The sequence below is a fragment of the Pholcus phalangioides genome, unplaced genomic scaffold (genome assembly GCF_987345545.1).
Source record: "Pholcus phalangioides strain wild (caught in Gottingen) unplaced genomic scaffold, Ppha-v1.0 ptg000037l_1, whole genome shotgun sequence".
Lineage (NCBI taxonomy): Eukaryota > Metazoa > Arthropoda > Arachnida > Araneae > Pholcidae > Pholcus > Pholcus phalangioides.
The window spans coordinates 1,524,461-1,548,984 of NW_028301624.1; the positions used below are offsets into that span (position 1 = coordinate 1,524,461).

General features: G+C 40.5%; 1 protein-coding gene across 1 annotated transcript; it reads right to left on the reverse strand.

The window, feature by feature from the left end:
* Window positions 1-4,015: 4,015 nt before the first annotated feature.
* Window positions 4,016-23,429, reverse strand: LOC149065873 (E3 ubiquitin-protein ligase RNF103-like). The gene is made up of 3 exons (XM_089253371.1): window positions 22,940-23,429; window positions 19,425-19,689; window positions 4,016-6,456 (listed from the first exon to the last, which is right to left on the reverse strand). Exons 1-3 carry the CDS (start codon window positions 23,199-23,201, stop codon window positions 4,767-4,769), a joined length of 2,217 nt encoding a protein of 738 aa, XP_089109497.1. The 5' UTR covers window positions 23,202-23,429; the 3' UTR covers window positions 4,016-4,766.
* Window positions 23,430-24,524: the final 1,095 nt, after the last annotated feature.

Below are 24,524 nucleotides of genomic sequence, written 5' to 3' on the forward strand. Positions count from 1 at the left end.
AAGTTATTCAGCTTTTATACTGACCTTGAAGACGTTATTCAGCTGCTTTGTGGATCTGGAAAAAAGTTATGTCTGTTTTATGAATCTGAAAGGGGTTATTCAGCTTATGTATATATAGAGCTTGGAGAAGTTATTCAATTTTTTATATGACCCTTCAAAAATTATTCAACTGTTGTATAGATTTGAAAGAATTTATTCGGCTGATTTATGGATCAGAAAGAGGTTATTCGGCTTTAATATGGACATAGGAGAAGTAATTCAGATTTTATTTGATGCTTGAGAATGTTATTCAGCTTTTTTCAGGATCTGAAAGAATTTATTCAGCTATCATATGGCTCTTGAAGAAGTTATTCTTTTTTTTCATGGATCTGAAATAGATTATTCTGCTTTTATATGGAGCTCACAGAAATTAAGCTTTTGTAGCCCTTGAAGAAAAGTTATTCAGCTCTTATATAGATCTTGAACAAGTTATTCATAATGTTTTATGGATCTGAAAGAAGTTATTTGGCTTTCAAATGGCTCTGACTTTTGGTCACAGTAGAAGTTATTCAGTTTTTGTACAAACTTCGAAGAAGTTGAATCCAGCTTTTACAAGGCTTTTAAAGAAGCTATTCAGTTTTTTCATCAGTGAAAAGTCTGCTATAGCAGTCAAATACCTAAAATTTTCCGCCTGGCAGTCCAGTGCTTAGGGAGCTGGCTTCTGACTGTGCAGGTCTGGGTTCAAATCCCAGTTCGGGCATGGATGTCTACTAACAAATTTTCTGAACAGATCGTAAAGATCTCTTGGGAATATGTGGTTATTATATTATTAAATGTTATTATTATTTTCACAAGAGAATGGACAAAAATTTGGGAATTTACAACTGCAAAAAACAATTTGCATTAGTTGGCACATCCCACGTGTACAATTTTACTCAGTAAGAGCTCACGATGTCCCAGGCAAGTTACAATAGAGTGACTTTGCTGTTTTATACGGCCTTGAAAGCTATCAAGCTTTCATGCACAAATGCAAAAAGTAATTCCGGGAGAAATGTGACCAAGTTGAAATGTCTGGACACAGTAGCAAAAACTTGGTGAACATGTGATTATAACTACGACTAACCAGAATCAATTAATACTATTAGAAACGATTCTTCCCGACATGGCATTGGAAAGACATCTACAAGAAATAAAATTATCTGGCAACTGAAAATTCACAGATGTGCACAAGAACAGTCAGGACCAGAACCCTACAGTAATCCAATCAGCAAGATATATTTGGTTGCGTACATTTCACGTAAATGCATTTTTTTGTATGTTCAGATCTCAATTTTGTTCTTGGAAGAATTTGCCGATAGGAGTCCAGAATCATCTTAATCTGTGGAGCAGGTCTTAAGATTTAATGAAATTTGATATTACGCTAGGAAATTTATGAATTACTCAAGCTAAAATAAACTGGTATGCCATTTTAATAGACTCAGTGTGACAGAAACCAAACCTTTCAGTAATATGATCAGAAAAGCAGCAGATAAAACGGCTTTGGAATTCGTGTGAGTCTTTCAACAGAGTACAATCAGTCGTTTGGAATCAACTCCAAAATTCCTTGTCTAGTAACCTCATTCAAGAAATGGCCGTGTGGCTAAGAAAAAAGATGCGAAAGTGAAGTAACAAAAATCTGTCCGAAATGTAGGTGCTAACCCTTAACCAAAGTATTCCAATAACTGAGAACTTAACTATTTCCAGATTATAATCTGCTTATATGGTTAAAATGCAGACATCTTTACATCAACCAAACAAGAGAGAGTTGGATAACAAATACATTTCTCGAAAATAACACAAAGATACAGAAAAATGTTTAAAAAAACCTTCAGTTTCCAAAAGAAAATATTTCAAACATACACTGCATTCCACTCTACCTTTCAACCTGTGATCAATTTCCATTTATAAAAATCAATCTATTGGTAAACCGAATTTGTTACAAACATACCTTGGCATACAAGAAGCATTGGGACAAGACATTCTGGCAAGTATCGGAAGTGATTGTCATCAGTATCGGTATATGCCTGCATACATCTGTTTCATGGAAGGAAACCACTAACTCATCAAAATTCACAGCATCAATTCCCTGCTGAATTCTATCTCGCTCAAGGCCTAATTTCTGCATGGGCAAGTAGGGAATTTGCCCAGGGCAATCACGATTTCGAGTGACTCTAGTTGCAGGTGGCCCCTAATACCTGCCATGCCCAGGGTCCTCTCATGGCCAAAGTTAGCCCTTGGTCTATCATAAGGCCCTCACAAATTACATGAAGGCTACTGTCAGGTCCACAGGTCCATCAAGTTTGATCTAAGAGATGACCAAGGAAAAGTTCTTTTCCCATCAGACCTGAGGTGACAATGATGCTTTTGTTTCTAGATAGTGCTTTCTCACAAATGTCCTCATACAAAAGTCCCCTCCATTTTCAAGGTGAGGACACAAGTACTATATGACTTGCTACAGCAGAGAAGCATTTCGGTCACAATGTGACTGAAGTTGCTTTGCGATGGAAAAAAGAGGAAAGAATTCCTGTACATACAAGAATCAAGGGCATATGCACGAGTTGCAAGCATAGTGTATTTATGAATTATGGGGAGAGGGATTAAGTCTCTTGACAAAGCTTACTGGGGGGTGGGGGGGGACTTTTCAATTACCCTGAGATCTCTTCTAGGCTCTGGCACCTGTTGTATACCTTTCTTGTTTGTAAATCAAAGAACAGCGGAACAGGCACAGAATTGCAGTACCTCTCCAGAAAATCGACCATAGATGGTGATAGACCTGAGTTGTGCTCGGTTTGAAAGTACCTCTCCAGATTTGGCAATTTCTAAACCAATATCATTCTCGCAGCCTCCCGTTCAGCTATACATTTAATAGACACATTCTCGCCAACCCAAACAACTATTTGTGCAAACAATACTCGACAATAAAAGATATGAACACCGGGACTGTCTCAGCAGCATCGCAAACTACTGTGCAAAAGCAATATCCAGAGCCTTTCCCCAACTTGATGTTAGGGTTTAATTATCATTTGGCTGCTCCTCTTACTTGGGCTATGTCGTTCCCTACATCCTACTGCAGGACCCTACAGGCCAGACTTTTCATGGGGATCTACTCTGAACTGAATCTACACAGTGTGAAAAAACAAAAAAATGTTGGAAATCGTCCTGTATCTTCAAGACCAAACATTTGTGAGGGGAAGGTATGCCTGAGGCTCCTGACTACACGCTCAGGTGGAGTACCACGTGCTGAGACTACCCTGATATCCCACCCAAAAATGTCAGTAGCAGATTAAATTATCACCAGGGTTGCTCCCCTCATGCACCTTAGGCCAGGCCATGGAACCCCACATCAAACAGCAGTGTAACCGCTGTTAAATCTGCCTCTGTATGTATGCATATACACACACACACGTTAATTTTGAACATTCAGATATAATTTCAAAAACCATGTGCAAGGTCAGACATAATGAAAATAACCAGGTTGTACAAGGATTTCAGAGGGCCTCTATTTTTGAGTGCTTAGAGGACTCTTAATGACTACGAGTCATTTAGGTCCCACACCAGATTTTATTGCACGCTATCGACTTTTGTTCATATATGTATACACTTCTTTAAATCTAGCATTTGAATGCATATTATCAAAAGGTAGCCTAAAATAGCCCCCCCCCCCCACTTTCCAAACTTGTATTACCTGATCATTTTGGTATTTGACTGCATGTGGATTTTTGAAATTTTATATGAATGTCAAGGACTCAGGGCCCTCCGATTTATTTTTACTTATTTGTTTTGTACAGTCTATATTCATACTAGTACTTTTTATGTGTACATGTTACTTTGAATCTCATATTTGAATGCTTATTTTCAAAGATGTCCTCTAGGTACCCTAAAATAAGGGGACTCCCCCCCCCCCCCCCAAAACTCATTGTACAATCTCTGATTCTCTTTGTTATATGTCTGACCTCGCACATGTTTTTTTTGTAATTGTATACCCCAATTTTTTTTTCTCTCTGTATCTCCAGCACGACTCCCCGGCACAATGAACTCGTATCACATAAGTGACAAAGCCTGGTCGTGATCAGTTCTGTTCATCGAACAGCAGAGCCCCCAAGCTAGGATTTATGGTGGTCCCCAGGCAAGACATTTCACTGAGGGTCTATCTATAGTAAATATATAAGGAAGAGGAACGAGAAAAATGGTAAGAATTGTCCCAGGGAACCTGGGACAATTCCTCAAGGCTGGAATCTGTCAGCCTAACACTTGTGGGGGCCATAAAAGAGGCTCCTGGGACACTCCGGCATTCCAGCATGCTGAGACTACACCTGACAAACACAGCATAATCAACACAGTATTATCACACATATAATAAATTTTCAGCAATCTTCAACACAAAATGACTATCAAGGCCACCAAATATTATAAACATTGCCCTATTGCCAAATCGGGAGTGGCACTGCTATTCCTAGAAAGCATGAATTTTATGGTTACAATAATTGAACAATAAAAGCATCTTGTGGGAACAAAAAAAAAACAATAACAATCAACAACAAAAAATATCCAGGCTAAAAGGCTTATAATAACGGCTATTAAACGTCAACTGAAAAATATACTTTCAAAAGTCCAACAACGATTTTTTTTGTATCGAGAGAGCAACGGGGAAATATATGTAAAGATGCATGTACACAAATATATATACTTGTATATATAAAAAAAGAATTATGGTGATTGAAAACGGGGAGGGGAAAAAACTGTGTTTTCTACTGCGAGTGTGGGTGCACACTGCTCCGAGACTTAGATTTGTACGAGGGCCAGCGACAGATCGGGCAACAGTGATTGTCACGGTACAGCCACAGCATGATACAATTTGCATGGAAATTATGGCCACAGGGTAGCCCGCACAAGCCATCACCGTAATGATAACTCTCAAGGCATATCGAGCACTCCCTGAACTCCAACATCCCAGGAGGTGCTCGTGCTGCGCCGACGACAGTGTCCGGCTTGTTCTTCTGGACGAACGAAGGCAAACTGGCGTTCACAAAACTGTCAATGGGCTTTGGCTTGGAGGAGTAGGAGGCATCATCGCTGCTCCTGTTGTTACAGTCCCTGTGCTTGTGGTTGGCATTCGGAGAACCACATCTGCTCGAAATGCTCTTATGGCTTTGGTTTCCATCACTTTCTGAGATTTGACTGGTGGAACACTGGGAAGAAACAAGCGACCGGTCTGAATTAGGGGGAAGAAGAGCATCTGTGAGCACAGAAGATGATATATTATCACATTTCGGGTAATATGTTATTTCTTCATCGCTGGAATTGGACGAGTCCAGTTTGTTTATATCACAGTCAAAATCATCGCCGTCGCACCACCCTCTGTATTTCCACAGAGGAAGGTCCTTGATGTAGTCCACAGATATAATCGGCTGCAACCACAGGTTCGGCACGGCTAGCCGTTCGATGAGAAGCTCTATCCCATCTTCCAGCTCTGATTCCATGTTTGCCGCAGACCTTGACAGGGTGGCCATTGGGCGAAAGAAATAAGACATGACGGAATTAGACCAAGGGAAAAGGAACCAATCATAGAATATGGAATGGTCATCTTCTGAGGGCAGGCGTCCGAATCTCCTGAGCAGCAGTCCGCAGAAACCTCCAAATATCACATAGACAGACAGCAGGAGATGCCACGAGCAGAAGTTCTTCCAGTCACACCGTATTACAGACGCCACATCCGTCACGTTTATCAACCTCACCATTTTCAAGCTTGCCTCTGTGCATGCGATCATGAAGTGGAAACGGAACAGCGTCAGGATCAGCAGCCACGCAAGGAAGAGGATGCTGTTGTACTTCACAAAGCAAATAAAACACCGCAGGACGTGTTTCCAAAGCTTGGAACGCCAGAAAAACAACTCAAAACCAACAAGAGCATTCACCAGGATCAATGACCACAGGAATATGTCATTCATTTCGGGTCTCAGAGACCTCAAGAACAACTCCATATCCTTGAAAGTGAAGTTTTCACCTCTACGCGTACCGTAACTGAGCTTGCTCTCCTTAGTCAGTATCAGGTACTGGGGAAGACCACGGCCGTCCAGATATCTATCAAATGACGTGGCGTTCTTCCTGTCTACGTGCAGGAAACCAAATTTGACCCTCCCGGTGAACTTTATTGCCAATGAAGACAGGAAAAGGGGTGGCTCCTTCAATTCCGAGAATATGATCAGACGAACTTCACTGGATTTACCGGGAGAATTGCGACTGAACCAAGTTTGGAGGTGTTGCTCCGAATGGAGATGCTTCACCCTTGAAGTGAGATGTTTTCTGACCCAATTGAATATGACCTGAGATTTTGAGGAATGGAGGTAACTGTGGAGAATGACATCTTCTTTAGCTTTGTGACCTTGAGGAAGAGCTAGGATGAGGCGAGGCGAATTCCACGATTTTCTCCGACACAGTCTGCAGAGGGAGATAAAAGAATATTAAATCAGCAACTGTGAGAGAAATTACTCAGAAATATTAAATGCAAGTTCACATAAATGACATCTATTGAAGATGGCGAAATTGCTGCACCATGGAAAAAAAAAATTGGGATCGTAATTTGAAACTTCATATACAAAAAAAAAAATTCAGAGTGAATATGAAAATTAATGAACTGCCGCAACTTGAGCCCACTGGAACTCAGCTTCATGATGGTGTATGAAGAAAAAAGAATAAATTTCCCATGCAGAAACAAAACCGGCAGTGGATTTTGTTACTATGACCACTCGATGACCATAACAGCATTGTTAGCCGCTGTGCTATAGTGTGGGAATCGTGTTGGACTCTCATTATGTTGCCTTTGTTCACCCGGCATGAAACAAATTGTTATTTTTGACGTGGTTTGTTTAATACCCTTGACGGTTATGTTGCACACTGGAACGGCTTTGGCCGTGCGAGATGTAAACTGCTGCCATCGGATAGGTCTTCATCGTTCTGAGTGTGTTGGAAAATGCAAATGAGATGGTAGCACTGTGATCAAACCTATACATTGCCCAGCCCCCTCATCCAGGGCAATGGCTAAAATTGACAACAGTCGATAGATAGAGCCTGGGCGGTGCACGATATAAAATGATCAAACCTATGAAGCTAGGTGTTGACAGGAATTTCCCACTCTTCTAAATGTAACCCATAACCAGTGTGAGGACTGTTTCATTCTCGTTTTTTTTTAATGTTTTAAATAAACTTATGCTTGTTCCCAAGACATATCGGCCATAGGATCTCTTGACAGCCAGATGATGTAGGTTGGAGGGTAGGCCGTCCAAGTCGTCTCGTCAAAAGCATCATTTGAAAAGTAATGATGTGAATGGTCAATGCATGTTGTTCTTTGTCTTATGGACTGAATTGTATTATTTTTTAGTTTTATTTATTTTGTTAATTCCTATTGTAGAACAACCAAGGAATCCTGGACAGAATGTTTACTTGAAAAATGTTACAGGCGATTGGTCACAATGGTTGCGGCTGATTCATCTGCAGCCAGATCACAGATAAAAATATTCAACAATATAAAATAATCTGAGTGTATGCAAATGGGTGCAGCATACTTTCACAAAGTGTTACTGCCGAATCTCTTCATGCTAATTAGATCCAGAGGCCCTGCGTGGCTGGGGAAATTCCTTTACATACCAGTTTTGCATTGTGATCGTGGCCATTGTGATATCACCGCTGTGGAACCCATCTCCATCGTAAATGCATAGCCTCTGATGTGAATCTACATGAACTCTCTTCGCTACGATTGTAGTGTTTCCAGAAGGTATAGGAAGTGGCGAGGACTTTGAGTGGTCCATCCTAGTCACATGGACGTATTAATTTGGTCAGTATTTTTGTATTGTAAATATAGAGATTCACTGAGAAGGGATTTTCTAAAATTCAGCTCCCTTGGGGGGAGGTAAAAAGATTATATGGAGCAATCATCACTGAGCCAAAATCACTGAAGCCATAAATAGGAAAATTTAGTCAATATTGTATTTTATAATGTAAATACCTACTAAGATGGGATTTCTGAAAATTCATCCTCCAGGGGGGTCAAATATTACATGGGGGAATCATCTACGAGTAATTTTCAGATTACCAAATCCACGTGAGCGATGCTGCGGGTAACAGCTTGTGGTACATAAAAGGGTTGGACCATAGTTAAGAACAAAGTAAAATCTTTTCTATTATTTTTCCTATAATTATTTTTATACGCACGGAACAGTAAAAATGTTTATTAAACATATGTAAACACTAAATTATCTGTAATACAGAACACCAACAGCGCAAAACAGCTTGCTGTAGTAACTTGTAGCTGCAAAAAGTTTGCAACTGGCAAGATAACGTGGAAAACATAACCCTCAACTAACAGCTGATTCGCAGAAAAGTATCGGAGAGAGGACATCCTAACCACATCTCCATATTACACTACCTAAGCTCTTTGCTTTAGTAATTGAATAGTTCATTAGACCAGTGGTTCTCAACCTGGGGCCATATGGCCCCATTGCGGTCCTGGGATATTCTAGGGGGGCCACGGGAGAAAATCAGAAGAAAGGTGATCCACGACAGGTGGTGAAGGGAGTCATAGAGAGCTGTGAAGAGAAAAGCTTTAAAAGTGAAACATGGTTGAAAAATGTTACTACTATCAGAATTCATCAGATCTGTCCATAGAACCAGGGGCATCTTAACCCTTGGGTCTATGTGGGCATGACCAAGGTCTTCATGTCTATAATGGAGGGAGAGGGACTGCACTACACTGGTGAAATAAATTAAGAGAATTTGCATATTTTATCGAATTTCATGAAAAGAACTGAATTGAATGTAAAACCACTGCTTCTAGACAAAAATGCAAATCTTGTACGTCAAATACGAAAGCATACATGTGTGTGTAGGCGGAGCCAGTAGAGAAACAGGCTTTATAAGCGTGCGTAAGTTAAGACGCATTTCGTTCGCTAGCACACCTCGGTGAATTTCTTGGTGTTATTTTGCAGCAATCGGTTAATTTCAAATTGTAACAGTAAAAATTGTAACAGTAACCACCAATGTTTAGATGATGGAATGAGGTGGCGAATTGTGGGGAGGCTAGAAGCAGGCCAATCTCAAGTCCAGATTTGTAGAGAGTTCAATTTAACGCCCAGCGTCGTGTGTAACTTATGGAAACAGTTCCAGGATACTGGATCCATCGAGAGAAAGCCTGGGCAAGGTCATCCAAGAGCCACGACGGCCAGAGAAGATCGTCATTTGTCGATTATAGCGAGGCGTAACAGGAGTGCTACAGCTCTCTCGTGACTTGTATGCAGCCACAGGAACCCGTGAATCAAGGGTGACTGTTTCCAAAAGACTTCATGAGAGAGGGTTGTTTGCAAGACCTGCTGTTTGCGTCCTGCTCACTTCTAAGGACAGGCGAATCTGTTTATCATGGTGCAAAGAGCATAGAGATTGGAGTATGGATCAATGGGCAACTGTTCTCTTCACTGATGAGTCCCGGTTCAACCTAAGCCGGCGCTTCCACCAATAGCAGTGATCTGATAGTTTCCTCGTATGACGCTGCAATCTGATACTACCCTTTCGTCACGACGTCCACCATCGGACTCCACCGCTTGAACACCGAAATCCACGTGTAGCACGCCGATGTCCGCGATGTAACGACGCCTCTTAATCTACGCCCTGGGTTCGTCGAGATATCCGTTAACTGGACTCCATCATTTGATTGCCGAATATCTTGTGTGGTTCTGCCGGTGTTTGGGATATAACATCGCCTCATCTACGCTCTGGGTTCGTCACGATATCCGTCATCTGACTTCTACTGCTTGATCGGTGAAGACCAAGTGTGGTTCTGTCGACGTCCGTGATCCGATTTCGCCGCCTCGTCGACGCCTTGGGTTCGTCGCCGAACTCTGTGTGATTCTATTGACATCTGTGCTCGAGCATCGTTTCTTCAAGACCATAGCTGAGTGTCACTTCCACCCTAATCTTTTCACTATAAGTATACTTTGCGTTTTTCCTACTAGTGAAGGGTTTGCCCTTAAATTGATGTCTTAACTAATGTTTTAATTTGTAATAATAGAAATAAATAGTTGTTCGAAACTGTTTTGTTCATTGGCAGATAAAGACATACGTTGCAGATAAACATAGCCTTGTTGACGCTCGCCTGACCTTTGCCCCTGAAGTTATGGTAGTGCATGTGTTTTGTTTTATTATTGCATTTGTGTTATGTCTATTATATACTTTATGTTTATAATTATTTCCTGTCGACTAAACAAACTTGTTACTTACGGACGTTTTCGGTGCCGATGTGTCACGAACTGGTTAGGAAGAAAGGGAAACTAGTTTCCGAACTTGTCGCTTGGAACGCCGATGTCGATGGGGGCGCATGTGCGTTACTTCTCATTTGCATGCTTAGTGATTTGGGAGCTATATATAATCACGTCCGTGCTTCAAATGGGGCTTCAGTCATATAGCGCTAGAATCGCTAATCATCCGAACAACTCGGCTGGTCCGATGTTCCCGTCACACAAGTTCCCGTCAGTTGCTCTCCAAGAATGCCGTTCAGGGATGTCTGCTGGTGTCCGTTCTCGATCTTAATGCCTTCGTAGATCTTGCCGACTGCGATCTGGCGTTGGCTGGCATGGTCAATAGTAGTGATCTGATAGTTTCCTCGTATGACGCTGCAATCTGATACTACCCTTTCGTCACGACGTCCACCATCGGACTCCACCGCTTGAACACCGAAATCCACGTGTAGCACGCCGATGTCCGCGATGTAACGACGCCTCTTAATCTACGCCCTGGGTTCGTCGAGATATCCGTTAACTGGACTCCATCATTTGATTGCCGAATATCTTGTGTGGTTCTGCCGGTGTTTGGGATATAACATCGCCTCATCTACGCTCTGGGTTCGTCACGATATCCGTCATCTGACTTCTACTGCTTGATCGGTGAAGACCAAGTGTGGTTCTGTCGACGTCCGTGATCCGATTTCGCCGCCTCGTCGACGCCTTGGGTTCGTCGCCGAACTCTGTGTGATTCTATTGACATCTGTGCTCGAGCATCGTTTCTTCAAGACCATAGCTGAGTGTCACTTCCACCCTAATCTTTTCACTATAAGTATACTTTGCGTTTTTCCTACTAGTGAAGGGTTTGCCCTTAAATTGATGTCTTAACTAATGTTTTAATTTGTAATAATAGAAATAAATAGTTGTTCGAAACTGTTTTGTTCATTGGCAGATAAAGACATACGTTGCAGATAAACTGGGGGCTCGACCGGGATCGAATCCGAAAAAGAATTTCGATCTTGAATTTTTTATTGTCTGCTTGTATGTCATTTGATAACAGTTCATTTGTGACTGCCAGAACAATGAACAGTTCCGATGTAACTATAGATGTTGAGAATATATCTGAATCCGATAGTACGGTACCCTTGCTCGGGCCTACAGCTAGTACTTTTAATGTTAATCGCCCTTCGTTAGGACTTTGTGTTCCTTCGGGAACTAGAATGACCCATTTTGATCCTACTAATATTATGTTTTCTGGATCAGTTTCAGAAAATGTTCGTGATTTTCTAAATCGTTGTGAGGAATTGTTTCGAGTTGGTCATATTCAAAGGGATCAGGTCATAATAGTGACAGAAACCCTGCAAGGGAGAGCAAAGTCATGGTGGTTGAGAGTAGGACGATTTGAGTTGGAAAGACAAGGGTTAGCCGATAGTTGGTCTGCTTTCAAGAATTTAATGTTGTATACATTTGATGAATTTAGATCAAAAGTTGATTTGGCTAGGGAGTTGTTTTCGAGAACTTTTGTTTCTGGAAATCTTGAAGATTTTGTACTAAAAACAGTTGAATTATATCATGTTTATGACCAAAATGTGTCTGATTGTGCTATTATTGAATTAATTAAACGGCAGGTGCCGTTAATAACGCGTGATTTTTTGGAGGTCAGGCGACCGGCAACTGTTCAGGAAATGTATTTGTGTTTGCAGGAATTTATGTTCAGTCGGTTTCAAAGGTAGACTACTCGTATACCCTCTGGACAAGTGGTTGAATCTCCGTTATCTCAGCGACGTTGTTACCAGTGTAATGAAGTAGGACATGTTAAACGTTTTTGTCCTGGAAAGCAAGTACGGGCTGTTTTCTCGGGAAACGAGAGGGTGGACGTGATAGATGTGGGTACACGTCCAAAGGTAATAAATCCCCACAATTAAGTTTTCTTCAACCCACTGTGAAACTGAATGGAATTAGTGTCACAGGTATCATCGACACTGGTGCGGATATTTCTATCATTAACGGAGAAGTCGCTGATTTGTTGATTCAGGGCGGGGCTGTTTTAAAACCGTGGATAGGAAACAATTTCTTTTCAGCTTTGGGGGCTACTGGAAGGCCTGTGGGAACCTTGTTGTTAAAAATTGAAATCAAACATGTTGAGTCTGAACATGATATAGCCGTAGTTCATTCCTTACCTGTTAGTTTTTTAATTGGAACTGATTTGTTAAAGCAATGTGAATTTATAGTTAATTTTAAACATTGTCAATTAGAGGGTGGATTGAAAGTTTATAAAGGCAGTATTCAGTGGGAAAAAATGTCTGACTTGGTTAATAAGGCTGAGGCCTCCGAGCAGGAAAAGAGGTTGTTTCAAGGTGTTCTTGAAGAATTTCCTGATTTATTTAGGGATGTCCCAGGTCGAACGAATGTAAGTGAGCATAAAATTTTAACCAGAGGGCCCCCTCGTTTCAAAGCTCCTTTCAAACTTCCTTTATGGAAACAAGACATTGTCGAATCGGAGGTGAAAGAAATGTTGAAAAATGATATTATCGAACCTGCGAGTACCGAATGGTGCAGTCCTGTTTTCTTGGTTAAGAAAAATACTGGAGATTGGAGATTTGTGATTGATTTTGCCCATATTAATAAAGTCACCGAACTTGATAGGTATCCATTTCCGAAAATTGATGAGATAATTCAAAGGATTGGAAGTTCAAAATACTTGACAACCCTAGATTTAGCTTCCGGATATTGGCAGGTTAGTTTAGCTTTGGAAGATCGTGATAAAACTGCCTTTGTAACTCGTACCGGAATGTATCGCTTTAAGGTGATGCCATTTGGCTTGAACAATGCTCCGGCAACCTTTCAGAGAATGATGGCTAAAATTTTAGGGCATCTTGTGGGTAGTTTTTGTGATTTTTACTTGGATGACATTGTCATTTATAGTGATGATTTTCAGAGTCATGTCCAACATTTACGAGAAGTATTGGAATGTCTTAACCGAGCTGGTCTCACACTGAAACCAGAAAAATGTACTTTAATGAAGAAAAAATTAAGATATTTAGGATTGTGTTTGACTGAGAATGGGTGGAGTGCTTGTGATGATAAAGTTGTTGCTGTACAGAGTTTTCCTAAACCATTGAATGTTAAACATCTTCAACAGTTTTTAGGTCTAGTTGGATGGTATAGACAATTTATTGACAAGTTCGCAGAGAGGGCTCTGCCATTATACGAGTTGTTAAAGAAAGGTAAAAAGTTTCGGTGGGATTCTAATCACCAGTTGGCGTTTGATCAGTTGAAAAAGGCTTTAGTTGAGGGTCCTGTTCTTACAACTAGAAATTGGTTATACCCACTTAAAATTTATACTGATGCTAGTGGAGGTGGGTTGGGAGCTATTCTACATCAAGTTGAACCTGGCGGTGAACGTCCGTTAGCTTATGCCAGTCGAACGTTGAATGTGGCAGAGACTAATTATACTGTTACGGAACAAGAGGCTCTTGCAGTCATGTGGGCCTGTCAAAGATTCCGCGATTGGTTTTCAGGTCAAAACGTGACAATAGTGACTGACCATAATTCAGTCACATGGCTTCTTGAGGCACGGAGGTTGAAGGGAAGGCTTGCTAGGTGGGCTTTAATATTGCAGGAATTTCCCTTGGTTTTTGAGTTCAGACGAGGTAGTAGTATGCAGGGCCCAGATGCATTATCGCGTAATGCCCGTGAGTCAACAGATGAAATAGATTTAGATGGTGAACTTTCTTTAAAATTATTGATGTTCCAGACCTTATGTATCGAAAAACTAGAAAAAGCACAAAGACAAGAGTTCTCTGATATATTTTCTTACTTTTCTGGTCAGAAACATTTGTATAAGCCATGCTTTGATAAGTATATTATAGAAAATGACAAGTTATTTTTTAATGTTGGTGAAGAAAAAAGACTCGTTATTCCTACAAGTTGTAGGTCGAAGTTTCTACACGAGTTACATGACCACCCTACCGCTGGCCACATGGGTGTTAATAAGACCTACTTGCGTTGTAAGAGTAGGGGGTTTTGGCCTGGTATGCGGAAATTTGTTAAGTCGTATGTTCTTGCTTGTCCCCAATGTCAAACGTGTAAATACGATAATATACGAAAGTATGGTGTTATGCAAAGTTCTAACGCAGAGTTCCCTGGAGAGTTAGTAGGGCTGGACATTATGGGGCCATTTCCTGTTTCAGGTCGAGGTAACTCGTATCTTCTAGTTATTGTAGATTACTTTTCAAAATGGGTTGAGATGTACCCTTTGAGAAGGGCCACAGCCAATGTGATTGCTAAGAAACTTGTTCACGAGTTTTGTTGTAGATACGGCTTCCCCAAATATTTGGTTTCCGATAATGGTAGTGTATTTGTTTCTCATTTACTAAAGGAAATTTGTAAAGTTTTAGAAATAAAACAGAGGTTGACTACCACTTATCACCCCCAAAGTAACTTAACAGAAAGGATAAATAAGGTTATAAAGCAAATGATTACCTGTTATGTGGGAAGGAATCACACGCAATGGGATCGATACTTGTCCTTTTTTGGGTTAGCTGTTCGAACTGCCGTATCAGAGACTACAAAAGAAACTCCTTCTAAATTGTTCTTGGGAAGAGAATTAATTTTGCCTTTTGATTGGGTTTCAGGGGTACCAGTGTGGCAAAGGGCCAATATGTCTAAAGAACTTGTTGAACACGTAATGCAAAATGTAAAAAAGGCTCAGAGACGGCAACGGTATTATTATGATAAGAGACACGTTCAACATGTTTTTCATAGGGGAGATAGTGTTTGGGCTAAAACTCATTATCAGTCGAGTGCTAGTAATAAAATTACTGCTAAGCTGCTTCCAAAATGGCAAGGACCTTTTGTTATAGAACGCCGTATTACACCGGTTGTTTACGAAGTTAAGGATGTTGAGAGGGATGTAATCATTGGGAGATTAAATGCTTGTAACTTAAAATTAGTGAAAGTCCAAGATAATTCGTATGAAATAGGTGTTCCAAGTGAGGAAAATTTGGAGTCAAAAGATTCTCCTTGTGGTAATAGTTTATCAGAAGACGTGTCAGTTCCCTGTGTTTCGGGACCGTCCGACCTGGAGAAGAATCTCTTCTTAATACCCTTAAAGGAGGGGTGGAAAAGAGAGCTAAGGCCTAGGAAAACTGGTACTAGAGTGGATGTGTATTATTATGCGCCTAATGGTCTTAAATTAAGAAGTTCTAAGGAGGTACAAGGGTGTCTCCGGGATTATTATCCTCGATCCAAATTAACTGTGAAAAATTTTTGTTTTAACGGAAATGTTCATGTTGATAGTGAAGTCTTTTTTGTCAAGTGGTCAGGTCTAGTGGGGGGGAATATGTAACATAGCCTTGTTGACGCTCGCCTGACCTTTGCCCCTGAAGTTATGGTAGTGCATGTGTTTTGTTTTATTATTGCATTTGTGTTATGTCTATTATATACTTTATGTTTATAATTATTTCCTGTCGACTAAACAAACTTGTTACTTACGGACGTTTTCGGTGCCGATGTGTCACGAACTGGTTAGGAAGAAAGGGAAACTAGTTTCCGAACTTGCCGCTTGGAACGCCGATGTCGATGGGGGCGCATGTGCGTTACTTCTCATTTGCATGCTTAGTGATTTGGGAGCTATATATAATCACGTCCGTGCTTCAAATGGGGCTTCAGTCATATAGCGCTAGAATCGCTAATCATCCGAACAACTCGGCTGGTCCGATGTTCCCGTCACACAAGTTCCCGTCAGTTGCTCTCCAAGAATGCCGTTCAGGGATGTCTGCTGGTGTCCGTTCTCGATCTTAATGCCTTCGTAGATCTTGCCGACTGCGATCTGGCGTTGGCTGGCATGGTCAATAGCAGTGATCTGATAGTTTCCTCGTATGACGCTGCAATCTGATACTACCCTTTCGTCACGACGTCCACCATCGGACTCCACCGCTTGAACACCGAAATCCACGTGTAGCACGCCGATGTCCGCGATGTAACGACGCCTCTTAATCTACGCCCTGGGTTCGTCGAGATATCCGTTAACTGGACTCCATCATTTGATTGCCGAATATCTTGTGTGGTTCTGCCGGTGTTTGGGATATAACATCGCCTCATCTACGCTCTGGGTTCGTCACGATATCCGTCATCTGACTTCTACTGCTTGATCGGTGAAGACCAAGTGTGGTTCTGTCGACGTCCGTGATCCGATTTCGCCGCCTCGTCGACGCCTTGGGTTCGTCGCCGAACTCTGTGTGATTCTATTGACATCTGTGCTCGAGCATCGTTTCTTCAAGACCATAGCTGAGTGTCACTTCCACCCTAATCTTTTCACTATAAGTATACTTTGCGTTTTTCCTACTAGTGAAGGGTTTGCCCTTAAATTGATGTCTTAACTAATGTTTTAATTTGTAATAATAGAAATAAATAGTTGTTCGAAACTGTTTTGTTCATTGGCAGATAAAGACATACGTTGCAACCGATTCTCACCGTATGTTCATATGGAGAGAACCTGGGACCCGCTACCTACCCTCCAATGTCCGCGAAATCGACCATTATGGCGGAGGAGGTTTAATGGTCTGGGCAGGCATCATGGTGGATGGCCGCACACCTCTCCATGTCTTTGAAAGAGGCACTGTGACTGGTGTGAGGTATAGGGATGAGGTCTTGGAGCCCTATGTTCGCCTTTTCAGGGGTGCAGTTGGCCCTGAGTTCATTTTAATGGACAATAACACGAGGCCACATAGAGCTCTTCTGCTCGACGATTTTCTAGAGAGTGAGGATATTCGCCGGATGGATTGGCCAGCCAGATCTCCAGACCTTAACCCTATATACAAATACAAATACAACGCCACAACAGGCAAATTGCCCAACGAGGTGGCTGACTTAAGAACATCATGGATCCCGAGCCATTTTTTGGAGGCCCTACCTACTACTGCTACACCCCACATGCATCCCCCCCCCCTGCATGAGGGGGCCACGAGAAAAAAATGTGATCCGTCAGGGGCCATGAGCTGAAAAAGGTTAAGAAACACTGCACTAGACGTTGTTAGCATTTCTATTATTGATGGTTTAGTGAGCACGAGTGTTTGGATCATAGTTGTGTGAAATTACAGTATAAGAAAAAGCATAGCTAGACAAATCCCAAGTTGCCACAGCAATTAAAGAAATGTAATTGTTGAAATGTTTCATGTGTGATTAAATTGAAACATTTAGGCAACACAAAATTTCCTACATTTAGGCAACACAAAATTTCCTACATTTATTTCCACATGTGTCTACTATAAGGGTAAAAAGGTCACTAAAATCTTGAAATGTCACGTGGGAATATTGATTTCAAACTGTTTTATTCCTTTGGAGAAAATATACTTGGCTTCTTTTAAAAAAAATCAGGCTGGCACCTAAGTTCTTTTTCTGATTTTTCAAGCCCTGGCATACAGGATTCAAGGGCATATACACTGAGATGAACTTGAAGCGCAAGATGGCGATGTCACTCCATAATTCAAAGGGAAATTCTGTAAGTTTGAAGTACAGTCCTCCAACCATGAAATGAAACTTGGCTACATCACATCATGTTGGATGAATTTTATAAGATTTTTTTAGGTAAAACTGTGCATCGAGAATAGAGCATCAGTGACTGAGAGTTGTGCCCAAGTGATGAAGTGGCAAGATGCTCCATGAAGGTTACTGTCAGGGTCAGTGGGTTTGATCCGGGGAAATTCTTCACCTACCATGTCCGAGGCAACCACAGACAGTTGATACCTAATTTTCCACCAAACTCCATTAGTTGTAAATTTCAATATGGCAATATGACCAGAGTTGGTGTGGGGTAAAGTAGTGACTGAGTATTCATGTTTGGCTTCTTCCTCTGGAGAAGAATAGAATCGTCTCATGTGACGTAGCCAAGTCTTATCTTATGGTTGGAGGACTATATAATGTTCTCCATAATGCCAAGTTTTTTCTTTGTTTTTTCTTTTATACAAATAGCTAAAATGGAGATGCCCATAATGAGTCAAAAACGGAGAAAATCCTTCTTCTGAACCGAAGGATCGAAAATGGAGGTGAAAGAATAAACATGCAGATTGTCAGAGAAGAGATGTAATTGGCGGACAAGCATGTCTGTGGTCATTCGAGTTTGAAATAATAAGGGAGCAATACATATGTTATGAACATGGTCAGACAGTAAAGTGTATACCATCATGATCACCATACATTTCCACAGAGCTCCTCACACAAGGATATTGGCAGCAAAATATCTCACACTGTGGAGTCACTTGGCGACTCGCATGCTAGTCGAATGCCAACATTTGTTACGCAACAGTCTAGTATTCCTTCTTATTTCCGTCGGTCAAGATTGTACGAGAGGTGTCTGACGTCCCAAATCCTACTCTAATGGAATGCGAGTAATATAAATATAGGTCATGCACAGCACACATGCGTGTGCGTGGGAATATATGGGAAAACCCTGTATGCCCTCCACACCAAGATAAAAAAGCTACTTTTTTTTCTCTCGATATGGTAGCACGAGAGTCTGCTCTTAAAAGGAAATAAAGCTTCTTCGTGTTATAGAACTGAAACCTCCCAAATATTGGATATCAACGTGAATTTCACTTAACTTAATTAAGGATTATTAGCAGTCACTCATTAAGGCTGACAGGCAATAAACGGATTTATTAATTCCAGGTAAGTCTCTCTTTTCTAATTTTATATAACTCAAGGAATCCGATTCCCATTGGCCGTAACAAATAGTGTATGATGAATGTTATTTTAAATGTATGAATAACTTTCATCTCTATTTATCTGCTTTATTTTTTTGCAGAAATAATAGTGTAGGATGATAATTATTTAATAAAATATCAACTTCATTGCTGCTAGAATTGCTAAAAATTTGATTTTTTCTCCTACCCCGGTTCATAATGTACAGAGAGATAAGGAAGTGAACTATTTGAACTAAACACTACATTGGTTTTACTCATTTTCACGAGCTTTGAGATTTTTTTAGTAGTGTTGTGTGAGGGGAGAATGTGCAACTAGACTCGTTCAAGTTGAGGATAATAGAGTTCAAATTGCGTATCCCCATGTGAGGAGGCCCTAAGAGTAAACTTTTATAAACACACAAACTTTTAACAAATGAGAAAGCAATGTCTGCCCCACCTCTTATCCATGGAACAGTGGAAAACGCCTGTTCGAATACCAAACCTCGAAACTCTTCTCACGATATCGTTCCAAGTGGCTTCATCAAGTAAAGGATTATCTCCATCACTGCTGGTCACCTGGACAAGCCAGACACTGTCCTTGGTGTCTTCTACCTCCTCGTAGAAATGAGAGCCGCATTTGAAATGTGTTGTTTGATGGGCTGCGGCTTGTGCTTCATCACTGGAGACAACGTCTTCTTCCAGTTCTTCAGTCGATGGCGAACCTGGAAGAAAATTAAACGTCACTAACTAGGCAGTGTTGTGATTGACAGCTTAATACATGAACTGTATAAAAAAAATAAGACATTCACTCATTACTAAAAAAAATTTATTGGAATAATGGGAGGGCAGAGGTCAACACAGGGCCGTCATTTCAACTTTTTCCGGGAGGGGGGGGGGGCAAAGCACATATATATATATATATATACCATTTTTAGTGTATTTTCAAAAGCCAGGGCCCCCCCCCCCTAACGGCAAGCTCATCAAGGGCTGGCCCCTTTAAGAGAACTAAGAGGCTCCTGCACCCAGGGTTGGCAGGTTTTTGACAAATGGCAGTTTTAAACCATGGTTTAAACCAGTGGTTCTCAACCAACCGGGGGTCATATGGCCCCCCTAGTGGTACTGGGCTACTTCAAGGGGGCCACGGAAGAAAATTTAAAAAGGGTCCATGACAGGTGGTTTGGAGGGGACAACAAATATATGGGGGCTGCTGAGAAGAAAAATTAGGGTGTGAAGAAATAATGCTTTTATATTAGTGACTATACACTTACAGAATCCAACAAAACCACCCATAAAGCCAGGCCGTCTTAGGGCATGGACCCACCCCGGCCTCACCGCCTACATTTTGCAGCAGGTTTCCTAGGATGGGGTTTTTCGCATGCCCCCGGCTAGATTTTTCACAGACCCCCCTCCTCTACATTAAATATAGTGTGAAAAACAAAAAATTATGAAAACCATATCAGGCCCCTGGCTGCAGCTCTGTCAGTCCCACTCTTGTGAGAGGTCATGCCCGGGGGTCTCATGTCCATAAGTGGCCCCACCTTATGATATTTTATATAGTCCAATAAATTTTGAAAATATGTAGACTGTTTATTTCCGGCTAAGTATGGGACTACCATAGCATCACTTTGCCTAGGGGGCGCATGATGGTGAGACGGTCCTGAATAGAACTCGGATTAACGGTGAGCTCAATAAATTCAAGGCCAGTGGTCTGGAAGCCAATCTTATTTGCAAAATTTTCATTCAGTATAAATTCACTGAAAAAATCAATTCAATACGTATAAAGGATCTTGCTTCTAGGTGAGGGTCGAAGACTCTGGGTAAGACAGGGGAGCCACGAGAAAAAAATATGCATCAAAGGGGGCCACGGGCAGAAAAAGGTTAAAAAACACTGGTTTAAACCATCACATCAGAAACCTCAACTATTCTTTTTCAATATAAAAATTCCTATTGGAAATAGATACGTTAATTGCATGTAATGTTTGAAGAGTGACTATGTTATACAAAGAATAAATACTTAATATGATTGTAAAATAATTTTCTGCACTCTACAGAATTATTTTGAATAATATACATGGTGTTTTCCTTATAAAATATACAATTTGAATAAAGTATATCATAAAAAGCTGAAGGGAAAAACTACGGAACTATTAGATATTCTTTAATTCAAGATGATTCTTGACTTTCCAAAATTTCTTTAACCGCTTATATATGTGTATTGATGTAAACCAGGCATTTTCAACCCGTTGCTCATGAGCACCATGGTGCTCCCTGATGCCCCCAGAGTGCTCAATGCCCATGTCCGATTTCATGCTCGTGAGCACTCAATGTTCCAATTAAATACCTTGTACAAATTCCGTTCTAGGATTGAAATCATAATTTCATACAATCGTATGTCAACCTTGCCGAAAAGAGTGCTCTTCTGTGGTGATTATGATACAGGTAGTGCTCGCGACCAGGAAAAGGTTGAAGACCTCTGATGTAAACCATATCCTGTTCTATTTTTATAACAGATAGGTGTTTAAAAAGTTCTTTTAAACATCTATCATTTGTCATCATATATGTAATGTTGATTCCCGTTATTAATAAATTATCTGGATAATCACTGATTACTAAAACAATCGTCACAGAACAATCAGTGCTACTGCAGAAAAATGTGAAAGAAAAAGTGCAGAGAACACTATTATGGGGATTTTTACAACAGAACATTTCCAATCAGCCAAGGGCTCGTTGCAGAACAATGAAAAACATTCTCTTTTGGGACCCTTATTGTGTGTGACATTAGGATATATCTAGCAATCAAAATACTAAATTGTAGGGCTAAAATGTCCTTTAATTTGGCAGTACTGTCTTGTATATGATCCTTAAATAAGAAACTCCTGTAACTTATTCTTAGTGCGAAAGTAAGAATAACTAAGTTTGACTATAACATGGTATATTTACTGACATTTATATAATGTAATTGTTTTCCAATTGCAGCTGTGTCTAATCGTGCACCCCTCCCCCAGACAATCAAAAACTAAATTTTGATGCAAAATTAAAAAAATAATTAAAATATCAAAAGAAAATACAGTTGATGCTTGATATAACGGCCCCCTTTGCCCCATCAAAAAACTGACATTATATTTGGTGGGTGGTTGCATTAAAAGTAAAACATATATGATAGTTATTCTATGAAAACATTTGGGACATATCATAACAGTCCTTGTAATGGAATGGTCGCTACAGCTCCTTTATATTTTGATTGTACCTTCTTCATATGTTATAATCAATTTCTGATCATTTAAATGCTACTATGTATGCAAAAATTAACAATTTCTCTTCAAGAAATTCATTGCGACCCACCACCAAAGCCGTTTGTGCCCCCCCCCCCATAGGTCGACCCTGCGGATACCTCTGATTGAGATTGTCCATCGACAATTAAAATATAGCGAATCTGACCACCACTGTCTGACACTACTGTTGTGAACATTGCTATGCACGCACAGGGATTATTATGGGGGGGCAAGGAATAAACATCCGGTGTCACGTGGCCCCAAAAGATCTGGCAAGGAACGTAACGTCACTGCATCTGCATGACGCAGTTTGTGAACCTCTTGCCTATATTATAACTGTTCTACGTTTTGTGTTGCCAATTTGGTTGAAAAAGCAGCGGCTACTGTCATGGTCCCCACATTCTGGAGCAGAACTCCACACTTTTCATGGGGGCCTCAATGGTAAATTTATAGCGTGAAAAAAAAAAATGATGAGATAATCAAGGGGCCCCCCATCCTTGTGGGAAGGGCCATAGCTACTGAACATTCACAAACTATCTAAAGATTTCTGACCCCCAATCACAGTGGGTGGGGCATCCTAATTTATACTTTGCCCATGGCTCCTCTCGTATCAAAGTTTTGCACCTGCTTCAATTTCCATGCAAGTGAACTTTTTTGCAATTTAGTATTACAACAGCCATGATCTACATATAATAATTACCGGACATTTGGACGAGCTGCACGAGCTCTTTCTTTTCGAAGACCCCGGAGTAGCTGACGCCCCTGTTGTCCAGCAGCTGCTTGAGTTTCTGTACGCTCAGGGACAGAGGGTCCAGCAGTCGAAGGGACGACCGGGGATCGAACCCAATCCCATCGCCACTCGTGGTGGTGGTGTTGTTGCACCACGAAACCACTTCCAGGATCCGAGACAAAGCGAAGAGCAGCAAGAAGTAGAGGCACAACAGCAACAGCTTGATCCACATCTTCCCACTAAAACAAGGAAAGGAGCTACGAGTAAAAAATCACTACCGCATTTAAAAATGGTTTCAAATTATATTACAAGTACACAAAGCACATTCTTTCTCCTCTTTTCATCGAAATTTCAAAGGGGAAAAAGAGGGGAAACAACAACAAATGTACACACTTATCCCCGATTTCCAGGGAAAAAGTGATAATAAAGATTGTAAACAATAGCAGTTATCAAGAAACTTGACTTGACTCGACTTCGTTGTTCATGGTTTCGTGCCATGTAAATCATCAGGGGGGGGGGAAGAAGGATTATTTACAAGCCTGCCATCTATCGTAAAATTTAAGAACTTCATTAATGGATTACAAACAGAAAAATAAGATTCGTGCTGCTTTCTATTGTTTACAAAACAAACGAAAAACTGTCAACTAGCACTATTTCTTAACCATAGATGGTAGCAAATTCATGACATAGGTTGGATATTTTCACCACTGGTATATGGCATGGTAACTCGCATATGGCCCACAGCAGGCACAGAGGATGTTAATCTGTATACCCATGCTAAATTTGCAACTAGATCCTCATGAGCGCACCCCCACCAACGCGCCAGTTGAAAATAAAACCACGCTAGTGCCCCAGTAGCACAACGATATAGTACAATATTTGGACCATATCGTTATATATCGAAATGTCAGAGGAATATCAGATGTCATAACTATGATATAGAACGATCTCGTCTTATATGGTGCAAATTATTTATGATGTTAATTGATCAAATCTTTAATTTTTCAGCCGAATATGTATTTGATTCCATGTGAATAATCTCTACTTTGAAGGACAACAACTTGGGACAGTAAATTATTTTAATATAGTTTGAAAAACATAGATCTATATCGTGCACCTGACAAAGATCTATATCAGATTCTCGATATAGACCTGATATAGATCTATCAAAGAAGACATAGCTCTATATCCTGAGCATGACATACATCTATATCGTGAACCTGACAAAGATATATATCAGATACACAATATGCTGATATATCACCATATTGTGTGCCTTTAAATAAAAATATTGCCTTGAAATAAAAATTTGCAGAAAATTTAAAGTCGAGTGTACTATTTTTTGTTTGAATTGAAATGAAAAACGTTTGAATTTTTCATATGAAATTTTGATTTTAATAGGATTAATTATGTTGATATATCAAAATCATTTCGTCAGTTATAATTGAATCCTTACTGTGTATGTTTTACATCGTAGATGTTGGTATTTTAGAAGGAGCGAGAACTTATCCACTGTAACTTTAATTGCCACTTTATAATTGCACATATTTTTTAA

What these genes read in the sequence shown, in the direction of transcription:
- LOC149065873 (XM_089253371.1), bottom strand. Translation starts at nt 23,201, where the DNA reads ATGTGGATCAAGCTGTTGCTGTTGTGCCTCTACTTCTTGCTGCTCTTC. An exon ending in GCAGCTCGTCCAAATGTCCG is followed by an intron (nt 19,690 to 22,939) that starts GTAATTATTATA and finishes ATTTTCTTCCAG; the next exon opens with GTTCGCCATCGACTGAAGAA. An exon ending in CACTGTTCCATGGATAAGAG is followed by an intron (nt 6,457 to 19,424) that starts GTGGGGCAGACA and finishes CTCCCTCTGCAG; the next exon opens with ACTGTGTCGGAGAAAATCGT.